This window comes from Bombus pascuorum, chromosome 13 (assembly GCF_905332965.1).
Source record: "Bombus pascuorum chromosome 13, iyBomPasc1.1, whole genome shotgun sequence".
Lineage (NCBI taxonomy): Eukaryota > Metazoa > Arthropoda > Insecta > Hymenoptera > Apidae > Bombus > Bombus pascuorum.
The window spans coordinates 8,309,818-8,326,587 of record NC_083500.1 but is presented as its reverse complement, the minus strand read 5'-3'; the positions used below and the strand labels follow the sequence as shown (position 1 = coordinate 8,326,587).

At 40.8% G+C, this 16,770-nt stretch overlaps 2 protein-coding genes across 5 annotated transcripts in view; one reads left to right on the top strand and one right to left on the bottom strand.

Moving 5' to 3' along the window:
• Nucleotides 1–4,993, bottom strand: part of LOC132913737 (proteasome subunit beta type-3) — a 341,911-nt gene extending 336,918 nt beyond the window's left edge. Inside the window, exon 1 of the mRNA XM_060972268.1 lies at nucleotides 4,989–4,993. Coding sequence (XP_060828251.1) covers nucleotides 4,989–4,991 — 3 coding nt within the window. The 5' untranslated portion in view covers nucleotides 4,992–4,993. The remainder of the gene's footprint in view (nucleotides 1–4,988) is intronic.
• LOC132913708 (uncharacterized) overlaps nucleotides 1–15,493 on the top strand; it is a 162,398-nt gene extending 146,905 nt beyond the window's left edge. For 3 of the 4 annotated variants that reach the window (XM_060972223.1, XM_060972222.1, XM_060972221.1), the window contains exons 7-11: nucleotides 7,125–7,703; nucleotides 8,228–9,868; nucleotides 10,861–10,959; nucleotides 11,104–12,022; nucleotides 12,563–15,493. In XM_060972223.1, the coding sequence (XP_060828206.1) occupies nucleotides 7,125–7,703; nucleotides 8,228–9,868; nucleotides 10,861–10,959; nucleotides 11,104–12,022; nucleotides 12,563–13,067 (3,743 nt within the window). In that variant the 3' untranslated portion in view covers nucleotides 13,068–15,493. The remainder of the gene's footprint in view (nucleotides 1–7,124; nucleotides 7,704–8,227; nucleotides 9,869–10,860; nucleotides 10,960–11,103; nucleotides 12,023–12,562) is intronic. The other variant, XM_060972224.1, reaches the window with a different exon arrangement.
• The last annotated feature ends 1,277 nt before the right edge of the window (nucleotides 15,494–16,770 follow it).

Genomic DNA, 16,770 nt, shown 5'->3' with positions numbered 1-16,770 from the left:
TGTTGGACGACCGTGTAGCATTGATTGCCTGCACAGGGATTAAACTGAAAGTCCTCGATGTTTCATAATTCATACACAGTCCAGTGCACTTGAATCAACGTTAAGAAGTATTTCCATATCGCAGTTGTGTGTGTGTGCTTCGAAGAAAAAAACCAACTCGAGTCGACCGGACCGCTCGGTCAATAATTTCGGAAATCATTGTTCTCCAATATTCCACGGAGAGGTTTCCCCTCGTTAAATTTAACGCGGCCGCCATAAGTAACAGTAGAGCGAGAAAGAGAGGAAGGGGTTGGTCGACCCACGACTCCGTGAAAAGAAGGGGGCGCCGCGTAGAAAGGAGTACGGAAAGAGGGGTGGTCGGTTGACACTAAGTAGTATGTCCGTAACAGTGGCCCGAAAAATCCATACGTCCGAGGGCAGGCAGGCTAGATTAAAATGAAAAAAGAAAGGAGAAGGAGAGATGGAGGAAAAAAATTCCGCGCCTCGCCGGAGGGGTAAAACGATACCAGCTATACGCGACATTAATGAATGTGCCTTTAGAAACGGCCACGTCGAGGGAGGAAGAGAGAACCAGGGAGAGAAAAAAGAGAGAGCCGCGTAGCACGTGGCTCGATTGCTTTAACGACCGTTTGTACGCGCGCGCGTTCGTTCACGCACGCTGCGCCTCACGAAAGCCTCACGAGTCGCTTAATAATCGCCGTTGATGAATAATCTCGTTTTCGGAGCATCGACGATTGTTACGCGAATTTAAACACCTCGACGAAAGGGAAGAATTTCGTCGAACGAGGTAATGAGTTCCTTACGCTCTGATTCTTGGAAATCACGCGCCTCTGTTCATACCGTGAACAGATTGAAGGATGCGAGGAAGAATTTTGACACGCAGACGTTGGATAACTTTGTTTTCTGAGCGCCAGCGATCTCTGACTGCGCCTTAATCGTTGGAAGTTATGCGCTTCTGTTCGTATTGTGAATTGATTGGAGGACGAAGAGAGGGATTTCGACAAGCTGGCGAATGAGTAATTCCATTTTCAGAGCATTAATGATTGTTACATGCATATTCATAACTTTTACTACTACGTACTTACTAACTACTATTACTTTACTAACGAATGAAACATCTGAAGGCGGATGTGCATACACTCGTAAGAATCTATATGCATATTTGGTTGCTTCGACGTATTGAGTTCATCAGAATGACAGTTCGCCAGAACACTCATCCACTGTAATCATAGTCTAATTCTAGAAAATCATGCGCTTCTGTTCGTATCCGCATATATGAGCAGATCAGATGATAGATAGAGGAATTTTGACAGGCGGCTGATTTATTTCTAACCAATCAAGCTTTCAAGTTGCCTCTGAAGAAAATATATATGATATTCGAGGATGAACGCACACGATCTACGTAGGCTGTAAGATTGGCGAATCCACGGATATCAAAACGCCCAGATCTATAAATACTGTCTATAAATCTCGCGGTACAGCTCGCTAGTAATAATTAGGAGGAACGAGTAGACAAAGGCGGGAATAATTCTATCGGCAGAACATGAAGGGAAGCTCGTAAATTGCCGGTTGGAAAGGGAGCGTGTCCAAGAATCTCGCCAGTCCTCTGGAAACTACCGCGCTGCTGTCTCTTCCCTAAAGTAGGAATCGCGTTAATTATAATGGCAGCGTGTAACCGCCGTTTATTCTGGTCGCGAACGAAACTTGATTTCCAACAACGAAGAAGATTCGAAAGCAGGAGAAGAAGAAGGGACGAGCTGGTACGGCATGAAAGAAGGTGCTAAACGGATAGCACCGAGAGAAACGGGACAGCAGAATGGCGACCATAACGTAATTTTGACAGAAATAACGCCGCCGTGCTCGCTAAGAGACAATAAGTCCGCGACACTCTCTCGCAGGGGATCTTAGAATAGTTTAGTGTCCGCTGGTCTCTTCCTCTCACTGTATTCTCCATCTCTATCCTCTGTTCCACCTTCGTCCGAGACTTTCCCGTTTCGTCTGCTTGCTTTGCGTGACCCTCTTGGCGCCACGATTTTCATGGTTGCGACCGGATTGATGATTGCGCTGTATACAGACGCTGCGCCATTTTAGTTGCACCCTTTCCGGGTCAACTTTTCGGTAAACCATGGTTTGCGTATTTTCGTGGAAACTTTTAGACAACTTCGTATATTTTCTTTTCTCTCTTTTTTAGAGTTAAGCATTTTTTAATACCCTTTTGACGCTTACTCGGAAGAAGGTTATTCTTATTGATAATTTCGATGGGATCAACTGTTCTGAGGAAAGAATTTCGAAAGATTTCTTCTTCCTTCCCTTCAGAGCGAGATAGTTCGAACTCGTTTGTTATTTATTCAGTAGAAGAGAATTTTTATTGATAATTACGATGGTAACAACATTTTATTAAATTGTAGTTTGGTAACGTTCGAGGAAACTTTTGGTGAGCTTCGAAGGTTGTCTTCTTCTTTCTTCTTGCGATTGAATAACATATTGTACTCTTTTGAAACAGTGAAAACGGAAAGAACCTTCCTATCGATAATTTTGAAAAGAAAAGATCACTTTCCAAGAATCGATAAAAGTTTCCTACACAGATCGATGGAAGATTAACGCGATCCTTTCTCGAAGTTTCAGAAATATTGGCGTGCAACGTCAAAATATTCCCATCGATCACGTTTCCGCACCACTCCTCCCCAGAGGTCCGTGAAATCGACGCAGCATCTCTATTCTAGCTCATTAAATCGCATCTGGCCGGTTACTCCTTTAACGGAGCCGTTTTTCCGGAAACAATGTTGTGACGAGGGCCGTCGAAAAAGGGGTAAAGAAGCCGTGAGGGGGGGTTGCCCGTTGGGATTTTTTTTGTCGGTATTTAGGACCTCTCGAGAGAGAAAAAGGAAGGAAAAGGTTCAATGGACCCTCCGCGGCTGCCGCGCAGAACGGACTACGACGCAGCGGGCACTTGACGCATTATCCAAACACGCGATTTTGTAGGTTATGTTAATACACCCCCCTCCCCCTTCTTTCTTTATAGAAACGTTCCACAAATTTAAATTACAAAATTGTTATGCAATGTTTATCATTAAGAAAAAAAATGTTCGAATATTCTGTAGTTTATGTTATATGTTCTATACAAAATATTCTTTTTATTACAAAAATGTCTGCTCTCTTTTACAAATTCAAATTTCATTTATAGATAATTTGGTAAAAATTGAGTCTAACATCTATCTTTCTCGCTATATATAGAACTTAAAACTACAGTTAATGAGAGTTTGTGAGTAATACGAAAGAAGTGAGTTGCAAAAAGTTTCGGAAGCCAAGAACGTATCGACCGGGAAGATAATCATGATAATTGGTGATGAATTAAATAAAAATAAAATTTGCTTGGCTGTGAGAATAAAATTTATGTCATAATATTTGAAATATTGTTTATTTCCGTAACATATAAGCCTGTTTGAAAGTACGTCGTGTAGATTTGCTTGGAGATCGTGCTCGGATCGAGGATTTTCAGCTCACCAGATCACGGGACGCGTATAAAGGGTTATTCAGCGCGCGGATTAAATGATAAAAAAGGAGAGAGCCTGCGCGCTGAAATACGGGGCCTTCTTTTCAGGATTGGGCTTTTTGAAAATTTTAAACTCCCCGATCAGGGCCCGGGGTTTTTCATCTACAGCCGGATCGACCTCTCCCCTCCAGTCTATACGAGTTTCAAGAACTACGAATAAAAGGGTTCAGCCTTTGAAAGCTGTTGGATATTCGTGCAAAGGGGTAGAAAAAGAGGGATCCCGATTGCGCGTGTCGTTCCGTGAATTTCTCATATTTTTTAAGATTTGACCCTTAAGTCCCGTCACGTTTCTCGTATTCTTCATTTCGCTGCGCACTGTTGTCAGAATTTTTGTCCCACCGTATGGACGACACTGCCACTCCCTTCCGTCTTAAGCCTGAAACAGTTTTTAATCGCTTCGATACTAGTTTCCAACGCAACTTTTACACCAAGAATTGACGAAATATGGATTTTCTATATTTGTAAGAAGGATCAATAACTTTAAGTATTTGGAAAATAGAACGATAAGAATAATAAATAAATAGGCTACGGATGTCTATGCATATTCATATTATTATCAATATAATCATAAAAATGATGAATCATAAAAGATGATTAAATGTTTTTTAAGAATAAACGAAAGACAGTAATGGAGATTATTCAATGTTCATTTAGAAATTTTAGTTCCCATTTAATATTAATGTTCACAAAATAATTCTTAATATATTATACTTGTTCGATTATTCGAAAAATTTGACCATCGTATACCATGATAAGGAGATTTGTGAGATCAATGGCCTACTTTATTAATATTTTCTCTCAAGTTTAACATTTCGAAGCAAATACTCAATTGTTTGATCAAATTTACGATCGAATATACATCATTGTATCTTTTAACAAGATCCAAGGCCAGGTTTCGTTCGATGCCTAGCAGCCGTTTTGGCACGCTTCCTGCGACGCGGTACGCATAATTAGGCGTCAACAAAATGTCTAACATTCCCGGATATTAAAGAAGAATCATGGACACTCTCGGTAGCACTCGCTATACTATGCGTTTATTCTTAATTAATAGCAACTCGATAGGAGGAGCCTTGACCCCCAACGTTCGTATGTTTGCATCTTTCTCACACGTAATGAGTTACTTCGTGGTTGTTGGCTGTAAATTCGCGCGAATAAGAATTTCCTCGACGGCTAGTAGTCAGAAGGTGCTCTAACGAGCTACACAAAACACGCAGCTGTGTTACATAATTACTGCACCGGAGGATAGATTAACAGTCAAAACCGAATGTTACGCAACAATATGCATCAACGTTCCCGGTTCAGCTAAACTGGATAATTAATTTAAGCATCCAGAGCGAAATGTAAATTTCGTAATTTGAGCACGTGCTGTCTTCGGCCTAACCCCGTTAAAGAAGGATATGCTCATCTTATTCGCGAGAAAATCGCAGTATGGTGCCATTTTTAGAATCCTAATTCTGTAATCACAGTTTCATGAATTCTTGATTTAATTTGTTAAATGTGAAGACCATGGAAGAATTTTAATATACCATAATTGGGAGCGAAAACGATCTTTCGGATTAATAAATGTCTCAAAAAATGTCTGTGTGACAAAATATCTCTTAAATCTAATTGACGAAGTTATTTTAATACTATTATCACTAATATTTTGGTAATTTTGAACATATTTAATTCCGAAATCAAATACAAAGGCAACTTTGTAACCTGCTTATCGCATTCTTCTTCCGCAATCTTCTTATGGGATAAATTTTCTGGACTTCAATTTCGTACTCGTAGTTTCATGCGTTGCTGATTTCATTCACGAAAAAACGAGATCGATCCAGAAGCTTCGTGCATTTGAGAGAACGTAATATGAAAGTATGGGAAGTATGTATAATGGTTCGCCTCTCCCTCGCAACCTTTACCATTTCGTCTCTTTTCTCGTTGTTCCTTTTTCTTTCGTTTCCCTGCCACACGGGGAACCCTTCTTCTCTTTCGCGTACACACGTGCGCATAAAACTTCGCTGGTACCTATCCCCACCAAAGGGTCCGATGGGGGGAACCCCTAAGAGAAATATTCGACAATTTTTAAACTCGTTTCTGAACGCATTCAAACGTGCACAGTCGACAAGTAGGAATTTCTTGGAATCAACCAAGCCTTTGGTAGGGCACGCCGAACGTGGACCATGGTTTCCGGCTAACAGAGGTGGGGTCTTTGCCATATATTCTCCTGGTGGTTATACATATATTTCGCGGCTATTCGCGAAATTCTTGGGAAGAGCGTGTTATTGTCACTTAAACCGTATGAACACGACAAACATCCTGGAAACTTCTAACGCGTCATGACGAGACTGCTATGGAACTAGAGAACCTTGTTAGAGATTCAGAAGTACGTTGGTCTTGTAGACATGATGTAGTATAGTGATTAGTACATTTTTAGATTGACTATAACACATTCGCATTTGTTGAAAAATTCTAACAAATTTTTATTTATTTGGCATATTACCAAATAGTGAAGAATATCTTAAATTAAATATTAAAAGATGTCCTAAGGTCTATGGACTTGTTATCATTTTTACTTTACTTTGGAGGTAGTCAGATAAAACTACAATCACGTGTTGCAATTATAAATCGCTGATAGTTCGATTCAGAATAAAATGTAGCGAATCTTGTCTCGAAAATGAAATTCAAAATAATAGGAAGAAAAGTCCTCAAGCTTTCGAAATCAGAATATCCAATTGAAAAGAATTGGCAAGCATACTTGATGTACAAAGTAACTTAGTGCTTCAGTGCTCCTAATAATGACGGTCCGCATTGTCCCAAGTTACAGTTCGCAAGTTCTCAATATAAATTACACGAGGCCATATTGCATCCCTATATCGATAATATTTTTCGAAATTCATTGAAAATTCGGCAAAACGTAATAGTATCCCATAAGGTCCTTTAGTTAATTAACTAGAATAAGTCAATCTTAAACAAGCTGTTGCTAATTGATAATTTAATGACTTGAAGTTGTAGGACCTGCAACGAAACTCGTTTTTATTTCGCTTCTGTTCATTTGGTTTTGAAAGGCTATGCTATAACTCATATCTGAGATACTACGGCGTCATTACCAAAGGTTTTTTAAAAGACATGGACATATTTATGATTTCTTAAACGTTACGGTTGATCGTTTAAATATTAATCATGTCACCGTTAATTGCTGCTGACATTTAATGAAAGACAAATTTCTTTTCTGTAATATCCATCAATTTCTTCGTGTAATTACACTTTAAACGTCTACATCAATGACAAACTCTACTTCTTACTAACCACATTAGACTGTCGCAGATAGGGTCGGTAAATCAAGCGCGCACAGTGAAGCTCTTCATGAACTACAGAACGCTTCTTTACCAACCATCCGATTCTTTATTAACAGCAGACGATACCACTCGAATCTACTATCGAAAAATTCAAGAATTAACTTGCCAGTTCAAAGTGAAATTCCCTATATATAAAAGAAAAAGTTCCGTACATTCGATCCTGCTGATCATCATCCCGTAAATCCTCAGCCCGAGAGTAATCCTCACCTCGTCTCTTTGGTTTCTGATTTCAGCATTATTGAGACAAAGCATGTCTCCGGTTGCGGACACCTTGATCGGTAGCTCGAAAAGCTCTGTGTCACAACCGATAATCGATTACTCCCGATACGTGAGGCGGTACACGTCGGGTCAAGAATGCGGTAGCTCGTATTGTAAGGAGCTCGGTTGCCGAGAGCATTTTCACTGTCTGGACTGCAGTGGTAGGGTCTTTGTGAAAAAGGAGGAAATGATCAGGCATTTCAAGTGGCACAAAAAGAGGGACGAATCTTTGCAGCACGGGTTCATGAGGTATTCGCCGACGGATGATTGCTCGGAGAGGCATCCGGGTCGTGCTTGCCCCCACAATAGAAAACAGACACACTACCACTGTATCCACGAAAATTGCGATAAGGTTTACATATCGACATCAGACGTGCAGATGCACGCCAACTACCATCGCAAGGACTCGGCTATCATACAAGAAGGTTTCCAGAGATTTCGCGCTACCGAGAGCTGTGCTACCGATCACTGTCCCTTCGTTGGCCAGCGGACCACGCACTTCCATTGTCGCCGACCAGGTTGCCGGTTCACCTTCAAGAACAAGGCTGACATGGGTAAAGAACTACTCGCAGTTCTCCCTTAAAATTAGAAATTATAGTCCTCTCTTTCCTAGATTATTCGTTGTGTTTACCGTGACAATATTAGCGATTTCTGTTTGCTTGCCGATATCTCTATACAGTTAACCGTTTAGGTTGATCGAAAAGTTTTGTCGCCAGATTTTGCTGATACATGTATGTATTACAACTTCGTTTCGAGGGTTCCAGAGTTCCTACAGTGATCTACTTTCTAACACGAGAATTGTTTCATGCTTTAAATGAGACCGAGGGGAGAATATATCAACAAGAAATATAACAAATTCTACAACAACGAAGTAAATGAATTAACAATAGATATTATATTAAACGATTGATAGACATTTCAACTAAAACAATTCATTTCTATCCTTTCAAAGATCAAAAACGACAGAACTTTCCGATCTACCTAACACCTAATGCACCTAATACACCTAGTACCAATCTAGCCCAAGGTCCTTAACTGGTTTCTTTAATAAGTTCCTTTCTCCGTCTTCTTCTTACAGACAAGCACAAATCGTACCACATCAAAGACGAGCAATTATCCCGCGACGGGTTCAAGAAATTCATGAAGTCCGAGGCGTGTCCCTTCGAGCAATGTCGTTTCTCACGCGTCTGCAATCACATCCATTGCATACGACCTCATTGCAGCTACGTTCTCCATTCATCCGGTCAGCTGTTTTCTCATAAACGAAAACACGAGCGTCATGAGACGGAATTGGCTTACAGAAAGTACAAGCAGATCAACGCTGTTGGCGGTATTCGACCGCCAGGATCATGGCCACCGGATGATCTCAGCACGCAGAGTCTCTCCTTGAGTCTTAATGGCGAAAGCTCGAACGAGGATAGAGGCTCGCCGTCGTATTATTCTTTGGATGATTCCTTTCAGAGTGGTAGCGACCTAGCGATGGATCTCACCGCGCCAACAACCACGGTCACTGCTAGTGGAAGTTCCACAGTGACTGTGGATCATCAGCATCAACAGCAGCAACAGAGTCAGCAGCTTACTGCCACAGAACTCGCGTATCTGGTACCTGCGACAGCCGACTGTCCCTGTCACATAGGTAGAGAGCATCACCACTGCGGATTAGATCGCTGTGGTACAGCTCTGAAGGATCCTCGCGAAGTCAGGGAACATTTGAGAGAGCACGAGACTCAAGAGCGTATCACCGATGCCTTCTTCGAGGAAGGTGGCTGCGACGACAGTTGTCCGTATGCCGATAAAGAGAAACATTATCATTGTAATTGGGAGAACTGTCGCGAAGTAATCCTTTCGACTGATAAACCCTTCCGTCGACTGCAACATTATAAGATTCATGAATATAGTCGACAGTTAAATCTCTCTTGTTCTTCTCACGCTCTATCCTCTGATGTTACGTTAACGCACTTGACTAATATCGACGCGATGTTCAGGCGGAAGAGAGGCAGGCCTCCAAAAAATAGGGTTATCGAAATTTGGTCCGGCGGTGACCCAGCTACTCATACTCACGACTCTCCACAAGCGATCTTCACCAGTTTCAAGCTACCCAAACCTCAGACGCCTAGTCTGACACCCAATCCTATGATCGAAGAGAGAGAAGGAAGTATCTCACCTTCGAACAGTCTTGGCGAACCAGAAGGATTCTCCACCTACAATCCAGACGGTTGCCCAGATCCGGCTTGTGTTCTCAGATCAACGAGACACCATCACTGCTCGCAGCTGAGGTGTCATTTCTCCACCGATAGACCCGACCAGCTACTGATGCATAGCAAAGACTTTCACGATAACGTCGACATACCGCCCGGCTTTGCCTTCTTCGATAAGATGGTAGATTGTCGACTGGCTGGCTGTCACAGTAATCGCGTTAATCGGCATTTTCACTGTACCAGGCCGAACTGCGGCTACTCCTTCGTCAGATACTCGACGATGGCAATGCACGAGAAACAGCACAGTAGTCACGACGATCGACCTGAATGCTCGTCGAACCAAGAATGTCAGACGCAAATTCAACCTATGGTTCAAGAAACGAAGCCGAGGATTCAAGTAAAGAATCCGGCTGAATTAATCGAAAAACCTGAGGAAAGTTTGGCCAGTGACATGGAGAACAGATCAATTATGGACGAAAAGGAATCGGAGATCCCTAGCCCAGATGTTAATAAGACCACCGGTAAGTGTAACTTTCAACATGGACACGAACCAGTGCACCTGTATAGTACTGTTTTATAGATGAGTTTTGTTTGGTAGTTACTTGAGATGTTTACCGAGACAGTTATCCAATCAATGCATGTCTTTTGCACGTACACGCACTCCAGCGTATATTACGACACACGTCAGCACTCCTTAATCCTTTCGATGTCACTATGAATTGTTAAGCTCGTCACTAGAGTGCAAATATTTATGCAAATTCGTATTTTTAGTTAATCCCATTAAGGAAATGAAATTTGGATAGATAAATGTTTTGTTTATTGAATATTATGATAGATATCATGTTTTGAATACTTTATATATTCTTGCACGTTATCCGCATTTTATGCATTTTTAATTTGTACACCTTTAAATCATCAAAAATTCACAATCCACTTGTAACAAAACGATTCTTGTCAAATTTTTCATATCAAGTTTTTTTCTAATATTGTATTCTAATAGTGAGAAGCTTAGCCTCATAACATAGTGGGCTCGATATTATAACAAATCCTTTCTTTAGTTAAAGTGTCTTCTCTGGCATTTTTTCTTTTTTGAAGTTCCCCGTGTTTTTACTCTTTTAAATAAAATTATTGTACTCAGACTGTGTGGAATAATAACTAAATATTATGAATTGAATAGAAAAAACATTAAGATGTAAAACTTTTATATCTTCGGATATCTCGAAGTAGCAGCTGGGACATTTTAAGCACAGTATCGACGAATGAAAATTAGTCGGTTAATATTAATATTAAAAGAAATTAAACTATACTTTTGCTCCCCTGAAGATTCAATTCATTTAGGCTGCTCTCGAAAGGATTACAATACATTTCCCAATTATCCTTTATTTTATTCCTATTTTTGTTTTTATGTACATTATATTTTCTTGTTGCGTTTGATGTATCTATTGTACAAGGTGGTTGTAATTATAGTGGGAGGTATATTTGAAGTGTTGGTTGTTTGGTTGATTGTTGCTAGTGGTGAGGGCGGCTGGCACCTATTATCCGGTCAGTGGACCGCCGAGTGAACCCGCACTTCCGGGCGTCGTGCTATCCATGCGAACTTCCGTGCACCAAGGTTCGTGTCTCTTTCGACGACCAATTTTCTTGCCTTGAATTGTGTTCGATTAGTAATCAGTAAATAGTAAATCAGTCGTCGCCTTTCACCTTTCTCATTTTTCAAAATTCGCACCTGTATTTACGTTAAACTTTTCCATTGCAGAGTCGCCGGTTCTTCCATCCACGTCTTCAGCGTCGCCACATACACTGTATGGACCAGAGCAGAGCTGTAGCAGGCCCTTCTGCAAATTAAAGCGCAAAAACCATTACCACTGTAACGCCTGTAATCAAGCATTCTCCGAACTGGACCGACTGGTGGCACACATAGCGAAACATTCTACAGGCGCCATTCTCAGTCAACAGCAGCACGATCTAACCAGTCAAGCGCCTAGTCAAATGCAACACGACTATCTGGCGCAATTATCGCAGAAGCACGACTTTATGGCACAGAACGCTCAAATGGCTCAGAATATTCAGAATTTCCAGAATCAGATGCAACGTCAGATGCAGCAGACTCTGGGTCAAATTAGCCAACAGACCCAAGTGAAAGAGGTGAAAATCGAGCCAACGAGATGTGGCTCGGATGTGGGAGTTCAGAACGTTCCCAATGTTAAGAGAGAACCGAGTGAAGTATCAAGGGACGATGGAAACAATTCGGTGATGGATAACAACGAGAATGGCCAGTTGTCTCAGCCGAGTATGCCAACCAGTGTCCAACAATCCCCAGTTCCCACCAGCTTCGAACTCGACCTTAGTCACGGATTCCATTTTCCTAACCCTGCTGTAATGGCTGCTATGAATCAACAGATAGCCTTGATGAACCAAGCCCTGCCACCTTTCCTGCAGCATGGCGGCATGTACACTGGTGGACCAGGGCTGATGTTTGCTCCAGGTTTACCTCCGACCAATTTTCTACCTCCAACCAGAGATGAAAATCCTTTAGCTTCGTTAGCTGCGAATCTTAATCTCAACAAGAGATCCTTGTCTCCACCTGATAGTAATTCTCCAGAGGCGAAGAAGCAGAGGCTTCATCATTCCATGCGGATGCTGAAGGACGAGCCTGTACCGGAGGGATACGTCAGGTCTGTGTTATGCCTTTCCTAAGTTAAAGTTTTTACTTTTTTATTTTATAATACAGGGTGAGATGTGTAAGTAGGAATATCTAATTATTTTGTTATTTTATGAAATTTTTATGAAATTAATTTTACGAGAAAAATCCTTAGGACAAAGTCACATTATTTAAAGGGCCATATGTAAGCATAACACATACTTTTTCTCCAGATCATTTTCTTAGATTTCAAGGTCATCTAGAGCGGGATAGTAGCGTCTAGAAATATACTTAACGCTTACGAGATATTTCTATTCTAATTTCATCAAATTTAATGCATGGAATTTTATACCAATCAGTTTCGACCTGAAAGCCTCGATACTTTTTCATATACAATAGAAAAGAGAATGATATTCAGAGAAAATTCGTCCGGCCGTTAAATGTGTCCATTTAATACAAATAATTAAAATATCTAATAATAATATTAGACATAACGAGAAATAGTAATAACGGGATGTAAATTTTTACTTCCCGTGATAAGTCACGTAAGTAACAATTTTAATTTCCATTTCAGGTTCAGATTCAACGAAGACTGTAGGTACCCGCACTGCGGCTACAGAGAGCACCAGACACATTTCCACTGCATGCGTCAAGACTGTGGCTACTCGTTCTGCGACAAAACGCGTTTCGTTCAGCACACGGCGAGACACGAGCGTCTCGACACTCTAATGGGCGGTGATTTTCAACAATATAGAGCCAATGTTCCCTGTGGAAGAGCACAGTGTGCCTACACCTCTTCGTTAGGCTCGATGCAGAACAAGGCTTCGCACTTTCACTGTTTGAAATGCGATTTTGTCTGCACAGATACGAACAAAGTGGTCGCTCACAGGCGACAGCATGCGAAATTGGACAGTATCGCGGCGGCCGGTTTTCAGAAATTCACGCCGAGTCAGCCTTGCGGTGGTGTCCAATGTCAGCATTCCGGTAAACAGACACACTACCACTGTCTTCAGTGTCAGTACGCTGTTCTGGGCCTAGCGCAGATGTCTGCTCACAAGTATCGACACATGGATACATAACGACGTTCACCGGAGCTACCACTCGTTGGAGAAGACTCAAGAAAGACAATTCTCTGGTCCCCGGTAGACATTCCTTGAAGAGTCCAGGCCCGAAGCCGAAGAAAGAGTAAGGAAGCAGCGGGGGGCTGAATCCAGCCGACAAATTCGGATCTCGCTGATGAAATCTGATTACAAGAGGACCGAGGGAGGAGTAAACTAAAAAAGACAATTTTATGCACCCTGTAGACATTCCCTGCAGAATTTCGCTCGCGATTGTCCATGCCCGATACGCACGACGCGTATGTACGTTTGTTCGACGAGGCTGGATGATTAGGAGCAGACCCCGACCGCGGCCTAGTCATTAATCTTCAGCCGTTCTATCGACCAGGAGAAATCGATAGCTCTTGGCGGCGTGTGTGTCTTCTCGTTCGGATCGAAACAGCATATGTATATATATATATACATATATATCGGTCGATGCATCGAATGGAACTGTTCAGTCAAACTCGATGACTTCGTACTTACCAGAGGAGATATTTATTAACTGAATGACGATCTTTTTTTTTAATATTTTCACGATCCTTCTCGAATCGTCTCGGCGATGGGCGAAGAAGTGGAGAATTTTTGAAGAATTTTGAATGAATTTCGTGTCACAGAATGATTTCGTAATGAAAGAGATCTATGGAACGACGGAAGAAACCTGGCATAGAACCGTAGACAATAAACATGAACGACAAGTCTATCTTATAGCTTTAGATCGCGAGGATAAAAGACAAACTATAATATTTAAAATAGAAAAAGACCTTGTACATTTCGTTTTCCTTCTTTGTTTTCCTCATATTTTTTTTTTTTTTTTTTTTTTTTTTTTTTTTTTTTTCTAGTATCACTCGCGTACCCTCCGCGAAATTAGTCGTCACGACGATTTAGCTCCTAGAATATAGATAGTTAATATATGTAAAGAACTGACACGCGAGAGAGGAAAAGCTCGAATCTCTTTGCAGAGAACTTACTAATGAAATTTACTGAAACTCGAGTCCAGGATTATATAATTCAGACTGTTGTTTTTCTATGTAAATGATCACCGGCAAGAAAGGCGAGTTAAAAAGACAAGAACATTGTGTCTAGTCCATCGCGTCATTGATGATCGTTGCTAATTAACGCCGAAGAATTTTCCAAAAATTCACGGTAATTGGTAAAATGAAAACATATAGCAAAGAGATCGTTCGTCAATGGTGCAATGATTTTTCTACGATTGTTCAGTTTTCCTTTTTTTTTTCTTTTTTCTTTTAATAAGAACTCACAATTGTTTTCTTAGTTCCTCTTTTATATTGACAAAGGAACTTGCATAGCCGAAATGGTAACGACTCGTACTAAAGATTATACGCTTTCTCGGGACACGTGCCACGACTAGGAGGGTATGCGTTTCTCATTAATCGTATTACAAACAGTATTGATAAAAAAGGATATAAAGTAATAAAAAAAAAAAAAGAAAAAACTGCAAGAAAACTGAGAGTTAACAAAAAGACTGCCAGCCAAGACGAGACAGGGCGAACACAGATCAAGGAGTATTCAGTGACTCTTGTTCGCTTTTCAGGCAACCGTTGCTTGCTGTAATTTTAAAGGAGTTTTAAAGGAGAAGCATGTACGAAAGGTATACTTTAAAATGCGAATGCTCGAAATAGAAGATCGGCTGGTGTGCGTTTTAGATGCGGTGCGTATCGGAAACGATAGGAATTCTCGCGTTCCTGTTCCCAGGGGATACTCAGCAATGTTACGATATCATTAATTTGGTAAAGTAGATTTCTACTGGAAAAATATTTTCATTCGTCTTAATATCGGAGCGATCGTATACAGCAAATTTGAGTAGAAAAAGCTTTTCCATTTTCCAAAATATCAATTAAAGCTTCGTCTCTATAAAAGTTGCCAAACATCACAGTATGCGTTTATCTATTAATTTAAAAAATTAATATTTTATAATTTTATTATTCTCTGTAATATCCTATAGGATATCAATTTTAACAATTTCTATGCAAATTTTCGACTTTATTTATCGTATCGTTGGAGCTTCCCCCCTATTAAAAAAAAAGACGATCGACGAGTAACACGACGGACCTAAAGAAGACAGTGAATTGCGTATTTTCTCGAGGAATACGATCGACTATGTAGCTTTTAGAGTGTGCATAATCCCACCGGGATGAAATGTAAGCGTGCGAGCGTTGGGTGACGCGCTAGGGTGCCTTTAGAGTTTTCCCCGAACTTGTAGGACCGTGCCTTAGCAACAATGACCGATTATTTACACAAATTCTTTTAATACGAATGATAATAAAAAGAATAAGAAAAAAAAGACACACTGCAACGATGTGAAACACGATCGTAGGAAGTTAGTGCCTTAAAGAAGCGCGTCGAAATACAAGAAAAACAAAAAAAAAAAAAAGAAAGAAAGAAAATGGAAACGCAGTCGCCAAGAATTATCCTGTCATTATTTTATAAACAATATCGGAGATAATATTAGTTTGTTTGGAATTTTATACACCAATAGAAATTTTAGATGCTTGTACGTGCGATTAAAGGAGTTAGAAACTTTGCGACTGATAAGGATTCTTCGTTTTTTAGACACTTTTTTCCACGTGTCGTGAGTCGAAAGTCACGAAGACGAGAATTTAGCTCGTCATTTTGGAGACCCGCTTTCTGTAAATTTCGTTTGAAGATTTTTAAATTCGACACTTTTACAATTGAAGCAATTGAAAATTCCTAACATTCGAAAGGTTCTATTATAAAAGACAGTCGTTTATTTACAAAAGAATTCGAGTAGGATTTTTTTAAACCTTGTACTGCTACAGAAAAATTCGCTCACGTATTTTAACAATTCATACACCGTAGTTCATGTTAAAAATGAAATTTTAAGAAGTACGAAGAAAATCCTAAAAATTCTTCTGTACGTTTTAACAATATTCTTAATAATTTATATGGAACGTCGAATTCCAAGAACAACCAGGAGAGTTTTGAAAATTCCTACATTGTTATAGCAATGATTCTCCCGCGTTTATTATTCTCAATAATTCATATCAGCCATCAAGCTTTCACGATGTTCAACAACAAAAAGCGGGTGCTCAGCGATCCAGGACGAGCCTTCCCAAACTCAGCCCCAATCTTTTCCCCTATTAGTCTCTACTAGTATATCATTCCACTAGCAAGGTTACGCGTGTCAACGAAGTCGATTAGTCATAAAACGGTCCCTGTCCTCTCGCGATCGAGCAAAAATCGCGCCAAACTTCGATCTCTCGGTGTTTTATCTCGGTAATCGCGAGATTGTTCAAACTATTCGCGAGAGATCGCACGAATCGTACGTGTCGAAGCTTCGAGGAGAAGCGGAGGATCGTGGATAAGCTGCTTGAGAGCCGAGCCATTATTAAACGAGTGCCATAAACGATGTAGAGTCTCTCTCTCGAGCGCCTGTCGCTTTCAATTCCTCTTTTGCGCGTGATAGAGACGCGCGAAGAACGACGAAGAACCTGAACCGAAGCTGTAAAATATTTATTGTAAATCGCGATACGAGCGCGTTTTGTGGTCTGGCGAGGACCGAAGGCGGCGAGATCGCGAGAGGATCGAGCGTTCAGAGGGTGAACCAACCTCGATGGATCATCGCGAGAGACTTGGAAAGAAATAAAGAGAGAGAGAGAGAGGGAGAGAAAGAAAGAGAGAGAGAGAGTGTGTGTTTGATGTA